This window comes from Schistocerca serialis, chromosome 1 (assembly GCF_023864345.2).
Source record: "Schistocerca serialis cubense isolate TAMUIC-IGC-003099 chromosome 1, iqSchSeri2.2, whole genome shotgun sequence".
In the NCBI taxonomy this organism is placed as follows: Eukaryota; Metazoa; Arthropoda; class Insecta; order Orthoptera; family Acrididae; genus Schistocerca; species Schistocerca serialis.
This window is the reverse complement of record NC_064638.1, coordinates 86,163,380-86,186,140: the sequence shown is the minus strand read 5'-3', so window position 1 is coordinate 86,186,140 and position 22,761 is coordinate 86,163,380. Positions and strand designations below refer to the sequence as shown.

General features: G+C 43.0%; 1 protein-coding gene across 1 annotated transcript in view; it reads right to left on the bottom strand.

Annotated features, from left to right (window-relative positions):
* LOC126457026 (coagulation factor IX-like) overlaps positions 1 to 22,761 on the bottom strand; it is a 225,304-nt gene that overhangs the window by 38,432 nt on the left and 164,111 nt on the right. The window contains exon 2 of the mRNA XM_050093008.1: positions 22,000 to 22,149. Within this exon, the coding sequence (XP_049948965.1) occupies positions 22,000 to 22,054 (55 nt within the window). The 5' untranslated portion in view covers positions 22,055 to 22,149. The remainder of the gene's footprint in view (positions 1 to 21,999; positions 22,150 to 22,761) is intronic.

Sequence of the window (22,761 nt, the reverse complement as noted above, 5' to 3'; positions counted from 1 at the left end):
TCCATATCTTCAGCTGGGGAAGTTGCCCAACTTTCTTAAGCTTTAGCCACACTAGAGGCCCCGAACCTGAGAACGCAGGGCGAAAGAAGGAGGGCACGGCGGCAACAGCCGACGAAATCAGAACGACAATCGAGCCGGTGGCGGCTCCCTCTGCCTGTGACCGGCCAAAATGTCTCACCAATGGTAGGGAGGACAAAGCGCAAACAGGAGAACAGGGGCAGGAGCCAGAGCCTAAGAAGATGCAACTGCAGGCCGATATGTGCTCAACCAAAGGCGCGACGTCTTCGAGAAAGCAGCTGCGGCTCATAAGGCCGTCATGGTGGCAGAGAGGGCCTCGTTCGTGGCTGCTCGCCCTGCAGAGGAGGAAGCACTGCGACAACTTCGTGCGGAGTTTGCTCGGGGTCTCTGATCAGCCGGAGGGGTGCTTGCTCCGGCAGGCACGCAGGGGAAGGACGCTGCCGGGAAGCCAACGGACACCCCTCTGACAACGACAACTACGTCGAAACACATTGGTGCGAACTCTGACGTGGGTTTCACGTCAGAAGTCATCACGAAAGCCCAACAAGGTGGCGTGCATCTTGAAGTGGCTGCAGTGTAACTTACGGAGCAAGTGCGACTACTTGACGACCAACTAGGGAGAAACTGTGTAGTGGACTAAGGAGGAGAAACTTACGCAGCGGGCAGACAACGTTTGCGCCCAGTCACCACAGACGTGGCTCAACATCGGGGCTCACAGTAGTGCCTGGTGCTGCCAAACTTAGTCCATTGGCTTTGTCATAACGACCATTGGCTTTGACGTGGCATCGAGCTTCATGATACCTACTGCAAACATATTCCATCCTTGCCTGATCTGTAAAAGATAGCAAGGAATCCGTTACTGTTCTTACTACCCCTCCAGAATATTGCAGAGGCTTTTTCCTGTGGCACTTGCCTTGGAAATTTTACCCCTTTGGCCTTAAACCCGCTGTCCTTCCTTTGCTTTTTGACGACTTCTATCTCCTACATGGCCCATATTAGTGGCTAATCCTACTCAGATGTACAGAAAACGTCACAGCCTCTCACCCTGTGAGATTCTCAGTTTGAAACTAACAACACAGAAGTGAGAGTAGATCTTTTGAGATGGTCACCATGTTGATGTGGATGTGGAGGGCTCCACCCATAAAAGAACCATCGTCATTAGCACAGCTGGGCCCTACTATGATGTCCAACCTGTGACAGGCATCGCCATGCTTATGACGCAGCTACGTTTGCCGTCTCTGGGCCGTGAAACATAAACCACCATCTAACTGTCTAAGTCGAGAGCCACGAGTACCTGCAGACACCTCCTAGGTCTGGATCAAGCCATGAGCTCCAGTTAGCCCAGCAACAGCCACCATCCATCGCCACTTTCCAACTTGCAGTACTGCACTTATTGCCCAGACAGTTCTTGCTAAACTCAGTTGCCTAGTCCCAGCTACCAACTGGCTGGCCATCGCTCGCCATTTACTGTCTGCCTGTTGCAGATGCACTGATCTATGTTCATGTTTGATTGTCAATAAAGAGGTTAGCAACAAAATAGATGCCTATATTGTTGGCACCTCCAGCAGAGAACCGTTCACTCACACTTCCCTGTGGCAACAGCCCATTTCAATTCGTAGGTAGTGGTCACCACTATGACGCAGACATTCAATGTTAAGCGCCACACGACAGTGATTGAATGTTCAAATGACGTCGCTGTGTTGTACACCAAATTGGAGAGCGAACACTAAGGTGACACATGTCATGGGATACCTCCTAATACCGTGTCAGACCTCCTTTTTCCTGGTGTAGTGCAGCAACTCGACGTGGAATTGACTGAGCAAGTTTTTGCAAGTCCCCTGCAGAACTATTGAGCCATGCTGCCCTACAGCCGTCCAGTATTGCGAAAATGTTGCCGGTGCAGGATTTTGTGCACGAAGTGACCTCTCGATTACGTCCCTTAAATGTACGATGGGATTCGTGCCCGGTGATTCTGGTGGTTAAATCAGCCGCTTGAATTGTCCAGAATGTTCTTCAAACCAATCGTGAAAAATTGTGGCCTAATGACGTTGCACATTGTCATCCACATAAGTTCCATTGTTATTTCAGAACGTGATGTCCGTGGATGGCTGCAAATGGTCTCCAAGTAACCGAACATAAGCATTTCCAGTCAGTGCTAAATTTTACTGGAAGACCCAGTCCAGATCATGTAAACACAGGCCACACCATTATGGAGCAACCACCAGCTTGCACAGTGCCTTGTTGACAACCGCGTCAATGGGTCTGTGGGTTCTGCGCCACACTCGATCTCTAGAATCAGCTCTTACCAACAGAAATCGGGACACATCTGACCAGGCCACTGTTTTACAGTCGTCTGGGGTCCAACCGAAACAGTCACGAGCCCATGAGAGGCACTTGCAGGTGACCTGTTAGCAAAGGCACTCTCATAGGTCGTCTGTAGCCATAGCCCAATTGACGCCAAATTTCACAGCAATGTTTCAGGCGGAGTTGCTTGTCTGTTAGCTCAGACAACTCTACTTAAACGCTGCTGCTCTCGGTCGTTAAGTGAAGGTCGTTGGCTGCTGCGTTGTCCATGGTGACACCTAATGCCTGAAATCTGGTATTCTCGTCACAGACTTGATGCTAGATTTCGGAATATTGAATATCCCAAAGATTTCTGGAAAGGAATGTCACATGCGTTTAATTCCAACTACCATTCCACATTGAAAGTCTGTGACTTTCGTAGTGCAGCCATAATGACGTCGGAAATCTTTTCACACGAACCACCTGAGTACAAATGACAGCTGCGCCAATGGACTGCCTTTTTATACCTTGTGTACATGATATTACCGCCTTTAGGATATGTGCATATCGCTATCCCATGACTTTTGTCACCTCAGTGTAAGGTGACAATGCGAGCCTGGTCGAAGTTTGAAACGACCCTTCGAGCCACATTGACAGAATGAGCAGCACACACATGATCATGTGCACATCGTCATTTTGACGATTGGACATACAGCACGCTCCCCTGAACAGCACAGGTACCGTAGCTCTACTTTTACCTGCGTTAGACAGCAGTTTGGCTGTAGCGATTCCTTGTACTCAGAAGAGAAGTGATAAAGAGACATCAGATGAAGAAAATGAAAACTATGTAAGGATCACACTCAAATTATGCTCTACGATATGCTTTACATATTCGAACTATTCGAACTGTCACCCCCTTTACGACATTTCCATATCGTCGCTCCTTTCAGTATTAGGTCAACTATTACTTGATTTCTGACCAGATGTCTAGCTAACTCTTTCATCTTCTGGTAACTGTTCTCTGTAGATTTCTAATATCTTCAGTAATTATTCATTTTTACCTGCGACTTACGGTTACTTATTACTGACTAGTTAATCCATCCCTGAGACGAGATTTAGCAAGAGACATGGTTGGGCGATGCACAGCTCTACATAAAACCTTGGCTCTATATAGTCACAGGGTCCACCCATACATGTCTGCTTTCGTGATCATTAGCTAAGATAGCTGAAGAAACAGTTACAGTTTGTGATTCTGTTGTCAAACAGTTTAAGCTCAGGAAAGCTTAGCGAATTTGAAACAATAACAAAGTGTAATGAAATGAAATAATACTAAAGTAAGAAAAAGCCTCATTATATAGTAATTAACTGATGTAGATGACACCACAAGATTTAATTTGAACAGATAATTTATTCATTCAGGTTATCATTCGAAATCGTAGTTCCAGAATAATGTAATTTAACAAGAAATAAATGAATAAAAATATTCAGTTGCAGTTGCGCTTGTATGAATGCATAATCCGAATAGTAGCAGAATACCCAGATATTACTGAATCATTGCTGGTTCATCAAACGGGTGGAGTGTCACACTTTGAACCAGCCACAAATAATGCCAGAGCAGCAAATAAATAACATTTAAATTCTACAATGCACATTCTGTGATGATTGTGAACCGTTAAACTTTCCGCTAGCTCACGGAGTCAGTCTAACTGGGTGCTACAGAACTGAACTGAATATGAACGAATATTAAGGTATTCGCGAGGCCGCTTGCTGCCTAAAAAACAACCCACTTAAAATAGAAAAAATGGACCAACGTACGAATAATAACAAAGGTACAAATTAGACATGTAACTTAAACAAAAGATCTCTCTCTCTCTATTCCATTTCTATTGGGATCAAATACTGCATTCTACGTGTAACAGTTGACGCGTAAGTAATTAATCGTGGATGTAGCGCATATGGGCTTACAAGTAACAAAGATATAAAATTAAAACATATGAAATTATAAACTCCGTCTGTTCAAATGATGTATCTTTTCATGCTCAATCTAGTGGCGGATTCGAATCTTATGAACAGTTTACCGTTTCTGAGGTACCAGTGAGAATGCTGCTGTAATGGAATGGTTAGTTTCGCTGTTTCTTGGATTCGATTCCCCAGATTTTTTTCGGAAGTAGGGAGGCATGATACAGGTCGACTCAGCCCTTGTGAAACCAAATGAGGGGCTTCTTGAATAAAGATGTAGCAGCATCATGAGGGTACATGTTCTGGCAATAATGGAGGGAATCATTGGTGGCATGCCGATCACATGTCCCACCTTCACAGATCGCTCCATATACTGTCTCCTAGGTTCAGTCAGCCAGTCGGAAAAGATCTGAGGCCTAATACATGAGTGGTGTTTACTGCACTTCACTAAGCTTCTAGAGTTTTAGCACTGGTCGAATTTACTTTAGGCAAATAAATCAGAAAACAGTTAATCATTTATGCAATAGTAATAAATCAGACGCATTTACATAAATAAAAAATATAAACTACCTAATATTGCAGTCAATAAATTATGTACAAATGTGATTTTCTGTGGCGATAGTCGTAGTGCTACACTAACATTCGACACATGACTTGACACATTAATATTAATTGTTCAACATATATAAACAAAATATCCTTTTGTTCAACATCGTGTGTTTCAGAACTTTTTCACAGATTGCTGTCAAATTTTGTCACAAAAATTGTATTTGAATGTTTGTGTTTTTATATATCTACTAGAGCACCATATATATATATATATGTACCTTCTTGAGTGCCTTGAGGTGTGTGTGTGTATATATACCTCAAGGCACTCAAGAAAGTATATAAAAATATGTATGTATTCGAACGCAACATTGTGTAAACACTTTCAAAACACTTGATGAAGAACTTTAGAAGATTTAAGATTCTGAACAAACGAATATTTAGTTTTACATAAAAAAATGAAAATGTTCATTTGTTAAAAATCGTAAATCTCAAAAAGTTCGTCATTGATTACTTTGAAATGTTGATACAACATTGCATTCAAATACGCACATGTTATTATATACACATTTTAATAGATGTAATATATAAATTATTATGTAATATATAATGTGGAAGCGTTATTACCAAAATCTTGAAATGTTCTTGACTGATTTACTTCACATTTTGACACAGTACTCTGATGAACATGTTATAGACTATGCATTTTTAATATGTATAATATACAGCTATACATGTAATATATAATGGGGGAAAATTGTTACTGAGACTCTCAAAAAGTACTTGAGAAGTTTATTTTAGTATTTTTCACCTTACTCTAATAAAAGTTTGGTCTTATACTGGTTGAATATTGTTTAATATATATAATACATACTTATATATAAAATATATATTAGCGAAACACTGTTAGGAAACACAAAAGTTCTACTTATACCTTATGAACTTGTGGTTAGAATACTACTACAGATTCTGAATTTGTAATAACAATAAACAAGGCTGAAGGTCAGAAAAGAGGAAGAGGAGATGGGCAGAGTGTTGGGAAGAATGTTACATAGAAAGCAGGGAGGAAGACGAGAGAGGTGGCCAGATGTGATGGAGAGAGATGGAGAGATGGAAGGACAAGATGCACATAGAAAGGAGTGCAGAAGTGATGGACAGAGAGAGGGGGAGAGAGAGATGGGGCAGGAGGAAATAGAGGGGGTAACAGAAGCTGTACAGACAAAGGGGGAATGAGGTGATGGACAGGGAGAGAAGGAGAGAAAAGGGCAAGAGGAGGTAGAGAAGGGAGGAGAATATGGACAAAGAGGGGAAAAGGTGATGGGCAGAACGAGGGAGAGAGAGAGGGCTTAGAAGGAGATGGAGAGAGAAGGGAAGGAGAATATAGAGAGAGGAGAGAGGGGGTGATGGACAGAGAGGGGGATAAGGAGTAACAAACAGACAAAGAGAGAATAAGAGATGGGCATGGAAACGGAGATTACGATGTATTCCATTTTATATGCATATTAGAAATGTGTGCTTTCTGTCTTTTTTCTTTTCCATTTAACCAGATTGAACTACAGGAATCCATGGCCCGGAACAGCTAGTAGTTAATAATTTGCAGTGATTATTGCAAGAGGTTTCATTTGCTGTGATCACTTAACTTCTGTAGTTTCTGTCAAAATTTTAATATTAACGTCTTAAGAAATGCACATTAGTGCCTTGTGTACAGTGATATGTTTGGATTTTCGCTAAGATTAGATATCGAATTATTATAGAATTATGAAGTATTTGAAGGTAGCTACCTTCCATCAATTTGTAAATGTCGGCATTGTACAAGTCACACACACGATACCAGTCTTGCTGTCGACCTGTCGCATTCTGTTTCTTGGGAAACACCGTCGGCTGGCAGCGTCTTTGTTGTGAGTACGTGTCCTGCCGCGAAAGCTCATGCATTCATCTCTCACCCCAGCTGAACCAACTCTTACTTTCTACACGTCAAAACTTCCACCTGTCTGATATCTCGCCATCATATGAGTTATGTCACATTCCGCAACATTTAATCATTCAAGGAGCAAATTAGTAATGCTTCTAGTTTAGCCTTCTCCAGATTACGTATTACCAGTTTTCACGCAATGGTTTGTCTAGAGCAGGGCTTAACAACTGGCCGGTTTTGAGCGCGAGTACTCGCGTCTGCTCAGGCACGTGCTCGCGAGCAGGTGCAAGGTCGCGGAGTAGGGAGGGAGGGGAGGGAGGGGAAATGCGCGCGCACGTTTGAATGTGATCTCGCGTTCTTAACAGATTTAACTATCCATCTGAATGCTTTGAACATTTTACTACAAGGTAAAGATCTGCTAATTACTCATTTCATAGATCGAATACGAGCTTTTAAAATGAAATTGACACTTTGGGTGAGTCAGCTGGAAACAGGAAACCTAGCGCATTTTCCTAAATTATCATCCATGCAAGATGTTCACAAAGACTGTGAACGTTATTCACATAGTTTAGTTGATCAGCGCTTTCAAGATCTGACAGCACTAGACAGTGATTTTTATCTGTTCTCTCCACATTCAGCGAATATTTAAGAGATTCGTCCTGAGCTGCAGCAAGAAATTATTGACCTGCAGTGTGACAGAGAATACAGAGACAAATTTCAGAACAAGAAAAACATTTTGGAATTCTACAGACACTTCCCTCAGGATAGATTTCCTCGTTTGCACAAACTGTCGGCTATAATAATATCAATGTTCGGTTACACGTATGTTTGTGAACAACTGTTCTCTGCAATGAAATGTAACAAGACGTGCCTGAGAAACGCATTGTCTGATCGAAATTTAAACTGCACGCTGCGCCTAAAATGCACAAGAACAATTACTCCGAACATAGACGCAAATGTAAAGGGCAAAAAGTACAAGATAACCGAGAATCCCACACTTCAGTGACACCTTTTATTGTGTAACACTTCACAAATTAATGCGAATGTAGAGGCATACAGTAAGCTAATAAAATTATGTGGCATGTGTACATTCTCCTTTATTTGTTTCATTTGTCGCAGTAATAATTCGTGAGTGATATCCCTGCAGGTGGCCGCGGATTTACATTGACTGGCAGCAGCTGTTGTGTGCCCCACGTGACTCTCCCCACTCTCCTCTCTGGTCCGGTAGTGGGGGTAGCGTGCTCGCGCTGCTCCGTGCTCGCGCCTTGCTGCTCACAGCTTTCTCCGCGAGCATTTATGTTGTGAAGCCCTGGTCTAGAGGAATAGCTTAACAAGAGCTTCTCTGGATATCGTTTCAGTATTGACTAACAACAAACGACAATTTCTTGTGTTGTTTTTCCTGGTTTGACAGCCTTGTGTAAGATTGTTTCTTGTTAAAACTGTTTGACTTTGCTACTGCTTAACGGAGAAAATTACCCCACTGATTGTTATCAAAGGAAGTGAAATTTCATTTTATTTCATTACAACTTACTTTAATGAAGGCTTCGGCTCTGAGGCTTTTACCAAACGCGAACATTTGCACAAATCTCACAGTGACCATGGTTCCTCCATAGTATAAGACCTGAATAAATTATACACACAAGAGTGAAATCATAAGCAGCCAAATCCATTGTCAAACATCATAAGCACAGGCAAAGTAACACGTTTGTCATGTAAAGTGACTTTCCAGATTCTGATGTGTTTTATCAAGTTGTTATCTATTCTCCTTCTTCCTGCCTTGCATCAGTTTTAGTCGAGCTTTGTGATTCTTGCGCGAAATTCTGAAAACTTGCCGATTTCGTTCAACTGTTCTAAGTTTTCCTTCGTTTCAAGCAGAAAGCGAAACTTAACATTGGTGTCTATTCTCCTTACAATTCTTGTTCCTTTTTAGAAATATTTTTTCTCTTACTTCACCGATACTTCGAAACATGAGCTGGACATCGTAATATGAATTTGTTTCCTTGTGAGTTTCTTATTTTTATTCCCATACTTCCTTTATGATGTATAGATATCTCAGGTCTGTTCAGAATTTGTAATGTATTAAGTCGTTTTACGTAATCGAAATCTTTCTCTTGATCCACATATACTATGGAGCTATCCTAGTTCTCCTTTATTCTTTTTTCCATTGCCAAACATAAATAATTCATTTTTTATGTATCTTCAATTCTTATGAAGCCTAAATAATCTTTTAGGGAGAGAAGTAACTGTGCAATGGCGCTACTGACACTTCCTTTGTACACTTATTACTATGAAGAATGACAGTATTTCATCAAATGATCATCGTCATCATCAGTTTTCTGCTATATTAGCAGGTCCTTTGCCTCTCCGTTTTTTGCCATACATTGCTTCCTTCTTAAGGCTGCTGTATGTTGTACCGTCCATCACGTCATCCAGTATCAGAAATCTCTTCCGTCCTCGCTTCCTTTTCCCTTTTGCATAACCTTCTAAAACTGTTATTATCAGTCCGTCATTCTTTCTTAATATATTCCCAATCCAGTTTCTTTTCCTTATTTTTATTAAATCTGTTAACTGTCTTCTCTCTCCCACTCTTCTCAGTACTTCTTCATTTTTTACTCTGTCCATCCAACTTATTCTTTCCATTCTCCGCCATATCCACATCTCAGAAGCCTCCAGCCTTTCTCTGTCTTTCTTCCTCAAAGTCCATGTTTCAGCACCATACACTCCATATAAAACATTTTATGAGTCTTTTCCTTAGTTCTCTGTCCAGACTGCTGCAGAAAATTCTCCTTTTATTATGAAATGCCTCTTTTGCCATTGCTATCCTTGTTTTAATATCTGTGCTGCACTTCCAGGCGGTGTCTATCCTGCTTCCAAGACACTTATAATTTTGAACCTATTCTAATACTTCTCGATTCAGCATAATTTATATTTATTTTCTCCTAGTGCCAATACTTTTGTTTTGTTTGTGTTAATTTTCATTCCACAATTTTTCCCGTTAGCTTCAATGGTATCCACTAAATCGTCTAATTCTTTTTCCCCTGTAGCTAGAAGGACCATGTCATCAGAAAACCTCAAACACTCTACACTTCTTCCTCCAGTTTCTACTCCTTTGTCATATAATGAGCATTGGTCATTCATATTTTCCAAGTAGAGGTTGAAAAGGGTAGGTGATAGACAGAATCCTTGTCTTACTTCTATTCCTAGTCCGATCCAATTTGTAATTTCTCCTCTCACTAACTGAGGCTTTTTGATTAAGATATAATGAGTCTACAAGTCTTCTGGTTCTCCAGTCCACTCTCTTTCCCCTCATTATAGTCGACAGCTTGTCCCAAGCCACATTGTCAAATGCCTTTTCTAGATCGATGAAACACATATAGAGGTCTCTTCCTTTTTCAATAAACCTTTCTCCCAAGATCCGCAGGATCCCTATTGCATCTCTGGTGCCCGTATTCCATCTGAAGCCAAACTGCTCGTCGCCAAGATTCCCTCCATTACTTTTTCAAGTCTCTTATTAATTATTTTCAACACCACTTTGGCTGCATGTGAAATGAGGCTGAGTGTCCCGTGCTCACTGCATTTCTTGGTTCCTTGTTTTTTCGGTAACGGAATCATTACTGTTGTCAGAAAGTCCTCAGGCCATTCACCACTGTCATATATTTTATTACATAACCTCAATATGTTTCCTATTCCATCTTGGTTCAAGTATTTTAATATATCTTCCGGTATCGTATTTGTACCTACTGCTTTGCCATTTTTCGTTGCAGCTATGGCAGGCTTTACTTCTTCCATTATGATGGTTGGTCCTTTCTCGTCGTCACATACACTGTTGAGTGATTCAAGTTACAGAGTTTCTCGTTTGCGATCTGTGCCATATAGCTCTTTTAGATATTCTTCCCATCTCTGCAGGACATCGACACGATCTTTGTACACTACCTCTTCGTCTTTACTCAAAATTTCCCTAGCAGCACTTCCTGCTCTTTTGTGATCCCATTTCATAGTATTTACACTGTTGTAAGTAAGTCGTCTCTTCCCTTCCTGCCCAGTTCTTCAATAGCATCAAATTCCTCTTTTAGCCATTTTTTCCTAGCCTGCTCTGTTTCTCTTCACATTTCATTATTTAACCTTCGGTACATCTTTCTTGCATCTCCAGGGTTCTTGTTTTTAAATTTTCTTCTCTCCTCCATCTTGGAAATTGTTTCTTGTGTGACCCATGGTTTTTTTTTCCCTTTTCACTTTTACAAATCATATATTTTGCTGTCCTGCTTTAATGATTCCTTCTTTCATCATATTCCAGTACTCATTGAATTATCAAGTGGTTCTTTGTCTCGTAATGTGTTTAGAAACTCAAGTGACAGCATTTCTGTAGTTTGTTCTTTGTTGGATCTTATCTTCTGTAGATTCTTCACCATGGTCGCCTTCTTCAGTTTTTTTCATTCTTATTTCTATTTCTGCCATAAGTAAGTTGTGGTCGCTATTAATATCTGAATATGGTAATGTGTGCACCTTCTTGATTCCATTACTGTATCTTTCTTCTACCAGTGTAAGATCGATTTGGTTTCTGTATTTATCCCCTGGTAATTTCCAAATGTAGAGCCTCCTCTTGTGGTTCTTGAACGATGTATTTGCCACTATCAGCTGCCTTTCCCTGCAGAAGTCAATTAGTTATTCACCTCTATCATTTCTGTGTCCAAGACCATGACTGCCTACTACGTTTCCCTCTTTCCCTTTTCCCACAATGGCGTTCCAGTCTCCCATTACTAACTTGCAGCATTTTTTATTTTCGTCCATTATTCTCTCTATTACATTGTACGTTTCCTTTATAATTTGGTCATCATGTTTTGAAGTTGGCATATACACCTGGACAATCAGTAAATCTTTTTGTGCTCCTTTCAGCCGTACACCAATAGCCTTGTCATTTGCATAGTCCACGTATTCCACACTTTAGCCAATTCCTTTGTCATAATCATTCCTACTCCATTCATTGCTTTTACTTTTCCTTCTGAGTAGTACAATACATATTCATCTTACTGTAGCTCTCCACATCCATTCCATCTTACTTCAGGAACTCCTACGAGGTCCATATGATTCTTTTCCATCTCTCTTTTAAGGTTTTCTAGTTTTTCTGCTTGTAGCAGAGTTCTAACATTCCAGGTATCAATTCTCGTTTTGATTTTTTGCCTCGTTTCAAGTTGTCCCCCCCTCCCCTGCCCCCCCGCTCCCCCGGGAGATCCGAATGGGGGACTATTTTACCTTCGGATACTGATATAACATGAGACGAAGCCATTTTTGTGCATAAAATGGAGACTACATTATGCAGGGAAGATTATCTGCGGTGGTATTCCGTTGCCTTCTTCAGTTCTGCAGGCCACCCCTAATATAGGATAAGGACGCCTTTCGCAGCCGCAGACGCTGCATGAGAAGTATAGTTCGGAAAATGAAAGACCCCTAGCCCTCGAAATCTAATAGCGTCAGGGTCGGAAAAGAACAAGAGTTGGCCGAGGGTGGCCATACAGGAAAGATAAAAGTGAGGAGCCTGGCATAAGTAAGTGGAAGCAATGCCAGGACTCAGCTCGGGGCCCCGTGGTCGCCAGCCACGTGCTCACTAGGTGTGAGTCACATCAAATGATGTGTGATGTTAATGCAAATTACTGCAACGTCTGAGGGAATTGTAACACAAAGAAATTATGTCACAGATTACGCACATGACAATGTTCAGATGATTGCAGAGCTGTACATTATCTTTTGCTGCCAGAGCTACAATATGCTGTACGAATAATTGTAGTGATTAAACTTGTTGACTAGACATGTCTCTGGGAATAAATTTCTTTTACTTCTGACAGTGAGCAAAAATTTTTTTGGTTCCACAAGTTTGGGTCGACGAAGACTATCTTCATGTATTCAGAAAAAAATTCAGTGCCAAATACATCTAATGGAAAGTCTACATTTTAAAACAATAACAAATTCCATAACGAAAAGTACTACTCACATACAAGTGAAAACATTGAGAATATGACGTGGCATACCTATTTTAAAACTTTTCCTAACACAATAAAGCCATAGTGGCATCGTCAGACACACATAACACAATACACAATATCAACTAATCAGCGCCGCAGATATTTAAGATATAGCGTACACCAGGCCACAAGGGCAACGGAGTCATCCTGTTAAGAGCGCTACTGTTCATAACAAACTGAGTTATCGTAGCTACAAAAATACGTCCGTGCCATAATCTCGTCAGATACCGCTACTGTAGATCACAAGTTCGGCAATTATGCTGAAATGGAGCAACAGAGTCCATTTCATAAGCGTTAAGTGCGTCTGGAGCTTTAGCGTGCCGGCAGCGTCTGGTCTTCCTGCTATTTTACGCTACCAGAGCAACATAGAGCCTCCAGAGAAGAGAAGAGCAACTGTGTCTTTTTATTTTCCCTTGCACAGGCCTTTCTTTTCCTACCTTACACGGTGTGAGTGAATGGTAGAATTCGACTATTTTGAAATTCGCTCCAGCAGGTCCAGAGTTATCATAGCGCAGTGAATCGTAGTGCCAACTTAACTTGTTGGTGGGCAATGTTGAAACCAGAAAGGTTGGTCAGTGGCCTAGGACGATAGTTCGTTTTTGCATGCCACACATGGACAGCGGGAATGGGAATTTCACCTTCCCCTGCAAGAGGAGTGAACACTATCAAACATGGGAACTGTAGATTACTCTGCCGTTGGGCCTCGAAACATGCGGACACTTACTTAAAGTGCTTCCCTGGTATCGTGAACACAGGTATTCGGTTAACTTAAATTGAGATTACGCTTAATTATTTTAATTTCTTTACAGAGATTAGGCAACTGTTCTGCGATCCTTTATTATTTCAATTTTCTCGTGTAAATTCTTGTGCTGAATGTAATTTTGTGTGATCCACTTGGTGTTATTTAACTTTATGCGACCCACTTTCTATTGTTAGGGAAGCAGCTGAACTAGTACTCTCGTAGATATGATATTAAAGTATCATGAGCAACTATATTTGCAGTGCATTGTTATCTTTATGTTATTTGTGTGCATGGCTCTAAGCATTCTATCTCCGCGCGTTTTGAGGGAGTCTTCTTTGTGACTTGTTGACATAATTTTGGCCTTCAGCCGATCAATTGCCTTTACTTTAAGATTCTTGATCAACAGCCTTGCTTAAACGTAGAACGTTGGCCCTGAGTGTAATGAGTACTTACAAGCGTGTGTAATTTTTGCTTGTTTCGCATTTTATAAATTTACTGGAGTTTGGCTTATTCTGGCTTTCAGCCGATCATGTGGTCTTTAGATAAAGATTCTTAGCCAATGGTCTTCTTACTTAAATGATAGAATTTAAAGTCCTGAGTGCTCCCCTCCTGCGTGGTTTCCGACGTTAGGTGGGACACAGAGGAAGTCGGCAACGATGAAATTGTGAACCAAAATTGTATATGTACAAAAGTACATTGTTTATCTGGATGTCACAAATGAATACCATCTATATGCACAGATTAAACAGTCTGAGCATGCTGTACTGCTCTTGTGGTAACGGCAACTGAAGCTGTAGTTTGTTTGTAGCCATTTACGTGACGAGGTTGCTGAACGAATGAGACTACTTATGCGTGATTGTACTTCCTGCTAGGAGATCTACATTGCGTTTTTAGCTGAGCTTTGGCCAAGACATCAGGTCGAACTAAGCATCTTATAGATGCGAAGTTATTATGTCACTGACTACCGTGATTCCATCTTATTTTATAAAGAGGTGTTGAAAACGAACCAGTACTTAGATGCTTCGTATGATCCATCAGAATTAATTTGTACATGTCTGATGAAACTGGCAAATTGCGCTAGGAGATTATCATCGAGGGTCAGCACATTCCAGATGTTAATTCATTCCAATCCCTACTACAAGAGTTTGGCTATGACAGAAATATGATAAAATCCATGGGGGACAAATGGGTTTAGATGCCCCTCAATAGCGACATAATTAAGAAAGGGATAATCAGTGGCAGTACTCAAATTATGAAAGGGATAATGAGTGGAAATACTCTCCATCCAACCAACACAAAGCAGCTGGGGATGGATCATTGGCCACAATGAGCGGTGTATGCATCAGAAATACAGTAAGCGTTGTCAGAGTTAAGAGAACTCGAGACCTTCAAATGATGTACGCCCAGATGGCATGGAAATTCGTGGCCCAGATCTGCATAGCAACGGACGTCATTAAGTGGGGAACGAAAGTAATAGGGAATGACTAGCCATAGAGGTGACAAATCATGAAGATAATGTGGAGCCGAATGTAAAAGGAACGACGACATTTTATACAATCTTTGAGGAGATTTGGGAGATCTTGTTGAAGGAGGATGAGGAAGTGAGCACTAATATGTACGTCATTGTAAATGTATTGAAAATGTAATAGTACAATGTATCTTAGACATGGGCCGGCAAGCCTCTGTGATGAGAGAAGGTGTATTTCTTAGCTGCCAGTAAAAGAAGTCTTGGCTGGTTTTGCGATTACAGAAGACTAACACATCCGAGCAACACTAGGGAAAAGTGTAGATGTTAAGTAAGATGCGGATTGAATTTTGGTGCCAGTAGTAAGTTCGAAGTACAAACATTCTTGTAGTGCCAGAAGACGTGATGAAAGCGGAGAAGGCACAAGGACGTCGTCCAAATTGCGATTGTACACAAACAGGCAGAAAACTGAAGATGGGGGCAAAAAGGACCAGTTTCCAAAAAATCAGACAGTCGGTTTTATTGAAAGTGCACAGAATGTCAATGAAACAGAAATATTTGTGCAATAATTTTTTTCTGCATCTACTGCTGGCCCTTTCATGTACTGACAAGTGTTTGTCAGAACGCGGTCGAATGATAAACGCTCCAATCCAACAACATTTCGTGGCCCACCACCTTGAACATAGCCCATGAAGCCTGCAATATTTCTGCATTATGTGTGTGATTGTTTGTGTGTTCGACTACCTCTACGTGAGTATATGAGCCTGTCAGATTACCTCTAGTATTACGTGCATATCGTCATTGGATAAATTCTCCCCAATCAAGTGATAAGTGCTTCTAGTTCTTATGGCTTAAAATAACGTTGAATAAAATGTGGAAATAATCCATTCCAAAGAGAGTGAGTTTGGTCGAGGCTGAGTATTGTGCTCTGGAAGACTTCTGAGCTATACGAATGCAGCATTATGGCTCACAGAACATTGCAGATTCTCTGTCGACGTCGATGAATTAGAGGAAGTGAGGAAAATAGATCCCACGAAAGGGAACGTGAAGCTGTAGGCTGCCAGAGAGCACCATGCTGATGTCGACGTAGGAAGCGAAAGTTTTTATTGAAGCTTTATTTGCCGACCGCTAGGGAAAGCGCTATGCTTGTCATGCTGTTCTTACTCTGAGGGAAACGCAACAAGAAAATAAGATTGAAGTGCTAGTAGGTGGGATGAGGAGAATTAATTTTACAGAGAGAACACTCGAAACTAAATCTCTTGTTATTGTTGCTGTACATTAATAGTATATTGTGATTTTGTTTTTCCACCTTTTTCTGCTATAGAACTCAAGATACAGGGAAACCACTGAGCAATATTATTGAGAAGAACGATGTAGATGATGTTGATGATGGCGATGGTGAATAAGAATTTTCTGTATGATGGTGTATAAACAAGGAGAATACTCAAATTGGTAAGAGGGACACTGATGCAAGAGGTAATGATACGGAGATCCACTACAATCCTGGTGTAAAGTAATGAACTTTATGTGCTGAATTACCCTGGCAAGAAGGAAAAAACCACTATTAGTGTTGAAACTGAAGTAAATAATACGCATGTGAGATTTTCAGCATGTCCATTTATATTTAAGCTGTGAACTGTATACTGATGTTTAGATTATAGCTGATCTTCCGTTTACACTGTGGCGAGAAGTGAGGTATCTGTTCCTTGGCCCATGGAGACCGACATGTCACGAAGATCTATGACGTCACAAGTCTTTATGAGGAAGAAGTAGCAACTGAAAAGGGAAAATTTGAGCTTAGCAGATGGTTTGGTACAGGAGCTGCATGTGATAAAATAGTGTGGGGTAGACTAACCAGTTACGAATAGTTTCTGGCACAACAGGTTTCATGTGCTTGAGCAAATGTCAACAGTGGTGAATAGAGGGACTTCCACAGTTGCAGTGGTGACGTAGCTTTGATAAAATGGCGGTAGCAGGAGTTGGGACCTACCCCTTCCTCAGTCCTCGTTCTATTAATTGAAGACAACTTGCTGACAACCACATCGACCTGCCAATTGTAGCGTCCTTTTCATATACACTTGGCCAATGACTAGATATTATGGTGTTTATGTATTTACCGAGGAGTATGGAAGGTTTTTGTAAAAACAGTGTCAGTGTGCGGGTGTCGGAAAGGCGAAGGACCTCCTGTGGCGAAGACCGACTACAATAACTTGGGCGTGAAAAATGCATGGGCCACTCCTCTTCGCAGTCGGGGGACATAAGATATATAGTCAGCGAATTCTCTGGCCGTCTTTCGTTAGCTAACGTCAGTGCCTGCCGCAGATGGGGAGTGGGTCACATCACATTCCGGGGAGACGCGCTGACGTCACGCACGTGCGGTCAGTGGTGCTGTGGCTGCAACAGATGGGGAGTGGGTCACATCACATTCCGGGGAGACGCGCTGACGTCACGCACGTGCGGTCAGTGGTGCTGTGGCTGCAACAGATGGGGAACCGTCGCAACAGACGAGCTGTCATCAGACGAGTAGCGGACCGCACGGCGAAGCCCTACCCTCTCGTTGGTTTTGGAACAAGTGAGGTTGAGCCAGTGGCGCGTGTCGTTGTATGTACACAGTATCTGAGACTGCACGCGCTATTCTCGTACCATATGGTGGGTGCGAGGATCAGTGGCAGCCTTGTGTCCAAAAAAGAGAAGTTCCTTGCCCATGTCCATCAATGAGAGGTTGGTAAGTCTTTACCATGACATCTACACTACTGGCCATTAAAAGTTGCTACATCACGAAGATGACGTGCTACAGACGCGAAATTTAACCAACAAGAAGAAGATGCTGTGATATGCAAATGATTAGCTTTTCAGAGCATTCACACAAGGTTGGCGCCGGTGACGACACCTACAATTTGCTGACATGTGGAAAGTTTCCAACCGATTTCTCATACACAGATAGCAGTTGACCGGTGTTGCCTGGTGAAACGTTATGTGATGCCTCGTGTAAGGAGGAGAAATGCGTACCGTCACGTTTCCGACTTTGATAAAGGTCGGATTGTAGACTATCGCGATTGCGGTTTATCGTATCGCGACATAGCTGCTCGCGTTGGTCGAGATCCAATGACTGTTAGCAGAATATGGAATCGGTGGGTTCAGGAGGGTGATACGGAACGCCGTGCTGGATCCCAACGGCCTCGTATCCAATCAGTCGAGATGACAGGCATCTTATCCGCATGGTTGTAACGGATCGTACAGCTACATCTCGATCCCTGAGTCAACAGATGGAGACGTTTGCAAGACAACAACCATCTGCACGAAGAGTTGGACGACGTTTTCAGCAGTATGGACCATCAGCTCGGAGACCATGGCTACGGTTACCCTTGACGCTGCATCACAAACAGGAGCGCCTGCGATGGTGTACTCAACGACGAACCTGGGTGCACGAATGGCAAAACGTCATTTTTTCGGATAAATGCAGGTTCTGCTTACAGCATCATGATGGTCGCATCCGTGTTTGGCGACATCGCGGTGAACGCACACTGGAAGCGTGCATTCGTCATCGCCATACTGGCGCATCACCCGGCGTCACGGTATGGGGTGCCATTGGTTACACATATCGGTCACCTCTTGTTCGCATTGACGGCACTTTGAACAGTGGACGTTACATTTCAGATGTGTTACGACCCGTGGCTCTACCCTTCATTCGATCCCTGCGAAACCCTACATTTCAGCAGGATAATGCACGACCGCATATTGCAGGTCCTGTACGGGCCTTTCTGCATACAGAAAATGTGCGTCTGCTGCCCTGGCCAGCACATTCTCCAGATCTCTCACCAACTGAAAACCTCTGGTCAATGGTGGGCGAGCAACTGGCTCGTCACAATACGCCAGTCACGACTCCTGATGAACTGTGGTATCGTGTTGAAGCTGAATGGGCAGCAGTACCTGTACACGCCGTCCAAGCTCTGTTTGACTCAGTGCCCAGGCGTATCAAGGCTGTTATTACAGACAGAGATAGTTGTTCTGGGTACTGATTTCTCAGGATCTATGCACACAAATTGCCTGAAAATGTTATCACATGTCAGTTCTAGTAATACAGTATATATTTGTCCAATGAATACCCGTTTGTCATCTGCATTTCTTCTTGGTGTAGCAATTTTAATGGCCAGTAGTGTATTACAGTGATTACTTGATGTTCAATGTATTACCAACGTTCTGCAGAAAGCCCTTGCGCCGATTTACTACCTGCTACAAAAATCTAATGATTTGTGAAACGTGAAGGCACCATGAGAATATTGCGGTGCATGTTGACAGGAACTAAACAACTCATTTGATTACAGGTGAACCTTTCAGAATGTGAATATTTAATCGAGAAGAGTGTGCGTTGCAAATCAGAATATATCAAAAATATTACAAGAATAAGAGACTGTCAATTCAAATGCACCACTCCTATGTAGTACAGACGGTTAAAGGTTCGCAATGTATCGAGAGGACGACCATAGTGTGGGAACTCAGGTGGAACGTGGTCATACTTCAGTAGCTGCATGCATATTAGCTGCAACGGTTTTAGAGCAGGAAACAAGAAATAACTTTTCTTACTCCTCAGGTGCCTGCTATCTCTTTGATGCCGGCCGACACAGTTGGCCAGCGTTGTTAGTCGTAGCGTTCACTCACAGTCTGGGTGTTCTTCAAAAGTTCACTTTCAAACCCGAAAGGATTTGAACCATTCGTAAGTACGTCATATGCGTATTGCTTCTGTTTCATTCGTTCGTATTGCTATTGGAGACAGTCCTCTGCAGCCTGGCGCGGTGCGAGGTACGTACTGGTGCCCTAAGAACTGCGCGTCATGACAAAAGCACCACCACCCAGACGACGGCGTACGCCACATGCACATTACAGCTAATGAACATAAATTACAGTTAAGTATTAATCCTCTTATCCTCCATTGCTTCAGTATATTTAATTAAACTCTTGTATTGTTTTCCTCGTTAAATGAATCAATATCATCATACGCCTGTCTACTACTCTTCCCCCATACTCCATCCATCCATCCATCTCACCTCTTTTCAAATACTGAATGTAGAAGTTATGTTACTCTAATGAGTGTAACTATAAAATGTGCTTAAGCACCAGTGAATAGACATAAGGAGAAGGAAAATTTCACTCCGGCTGCAGATTCCCGATCTCTACCTGTTACTGGCCTTAGTGCAGTTAACACGACGAAGCAGCTTGCAGAAAGCTCGTTTCTTTTTGTCATTGCGTAGGTATTTACTTGGCAGTTTTTATAGATTATCCAATTATTCTTGATTGCTCTTTTCGTCTGTTAGCAGCCCGACTGGTGGAAACCAGTTATGGTATTATGAAATAATTATGTGATTGTACTGTCAAAAAAAGTATATACACTCCTGGAAATTGAAATAATAACACCGTAAATTCATTGTCCCAGGAAGGGGAAACTTTATTGACACATTCCTGGGGTCAGATACATCACATGATCACACTGACAGAACCACAGGCACATAGACACAGGCAACAGAGCATGCACAATGTCGGCACTAGTACAGTGTATATCCACCTTTCGCAGCAATGCAGGCTGCTATTCTCCCATGGAGACGATCGTAGAGATGCTGGATGTAGTCCTGTGGAACGGCTTGCCATCCCATTTCCACCTGGTGCCTCAGTTGGACCAGCGTTAGTGCTGGACGTGCAGACCGCGTGAGACGACGCTTCATCCAGTCCCAAACATGCTCAATGGGGGACAGATCCGGAGATCTTGCTGGCCAGGGTAGTTGACGTACACCTTCTAGAGCACGTTGGGTGGCACGGGATACACGCGGACGTGCATTGTCCTGTTGGAACAGCAAGTTCCCTTTCCGGTCTAGGAATGATAGAACGATGGGTTCGATGACGGTTTGGATGTACCGTGCACTATTCAGTGTCTTCTCGACGATCACCAGTGGTGTACGGCCAGTGTGAGATCGCTCCCCACACCATGATGCCGGGTGTTGGCCCTGTGTGCCTCGGTCGTATGCAGTCCTGATTGTGGCGCTCACCTGCACGGCGCCAAACACGCATACGACCATCATTGGCACCAAGGCAGAAGCGACTCTCATCGCTGAAGACGACACGTCTCCATTCGTCCCTCCATTCACGCCTGTCGCGACACCACTTGAGGTGGGCTGCACGATGTTGGGGCGTGAGCGGAAGACGGCTTAACGGTGTGCGGGACCGTAACCCAGCTTCATGGAGACGGTTGCGAATGGTCCTCGCCGATACCCCAGGAGCAACAGTGTCCCTAATTTGCTGGGAAGTGGCGGTGCGGTCCCCTACGGCACTGCGTAGGATCCTACGGTCTTGGCGTGCATCCGTGCGTCGCTGCGGTCCGGTCCCAGGTCGACGGGCACGTGCACCTTCCGCCGACCACTGGCGACAACATCGATGTACTGTGGAGACCTCACGCCCCACGTGTTGAGCAATTCGGCGGTACGTCCACCCGGCCTCCCGCATGCCCACTATACGCCCTCGCTCAAAGTCCGTCAACTGCACATACGGTTCACGTCCACGCTGTCGCGGCATGCTACCAGTGTTAAAGACTGCGATGGAGCTCGGTATGCCACGGCAAACTGGCTGACACTGACGGCGGCGGTGCACAAATGCTGCGCAGCTAGCGCCATTCGACGGCCAACACCGCGGTTCCTGGTGTGTCCGCTGTGCCGTGCGTGTGATCATTGCTTGTACAGCCCTCTCGCAGTGTCCGGAGCAAGTATGGTGGGTCTGACACACCGGTGTGAATGTGTTCTTTTTTCCATTTCCAGGAGTGTAGATGTTCAAATGGTTCAAATGGCTCGGAGTACTATGGCACTTAACATATGAGGTCATCAGTCCTTTAGAACTTAGAACTACTTAAACCTAACTAGCCTAAGGACATCACACACATCCATGCCGGAGGCAGGATTTGAACCTGTGATCGTAGCAGTCCAGTTCCGGACTGAAGCGTCTTGAACCGCTCGGCCACCGCGGCCGGCCTAAACAGATGTGCAGTGAAATAATAGCTCACAGTTATGATTCTTACCTCTTCCAGCGTCACCGTCTTCTTCAGATGACGCTACAGACGGGACACATTCCATACCCCCTTCTGTGTGAAAGCAAATCTCGCCGCTTTCCTTTTTCCTTCCGAACGGGCAGACGCAGAGTTCGTTTGAACAGCTGCAGCTTTTAGCATCTGCGTTGAAGAAAATGCATTACTTCTCTTGTTTAGTCACAAAATTTCATCAAAAAATGCAGCTAAACTCAATCATGACTGTTCTATGGCAGTACAGGATACTTGAAAAATTATTTCTGTGCCTATTTTACAATAAAGCTCAGTTAGCAAAATGGGGTCTACAGAGGGTAGCGTATGATCGTAGGTTTCACTCACAGGAAAGCCTCAGCACATTTTGAAAACCTCCTTTGCTAAGCTCTTAAAATAGACACAAATTATCTTATGAAACCTTACAGGGTGTGAGTACCCCAGCGCGAACTGTATGTAACTCAATGTTCGGACGAATTACTGACGCGCTGGAGCCCTGTGATGCTGGCGCTCCCACGAACTGTAGCGCTCGCTAGGTCTGTGCGCGTCAGGGAAAGGTTACTAAGAGGTTATCTGTAGTCTAATCTGCAATTAGCAACAGCCGTAACGCTAAGCTGTGGATGCAGGATCATACTAGCATCAGTTTTTCTAATAACGTACATAACTATCAAATGAAGGATGCGAGTAAAAAGGTGTCATTAATTGAGAACAAAAATAAAATTCGTGTCATCACAGGTGGCTTACACACCTGAAAAAGATTTGGTT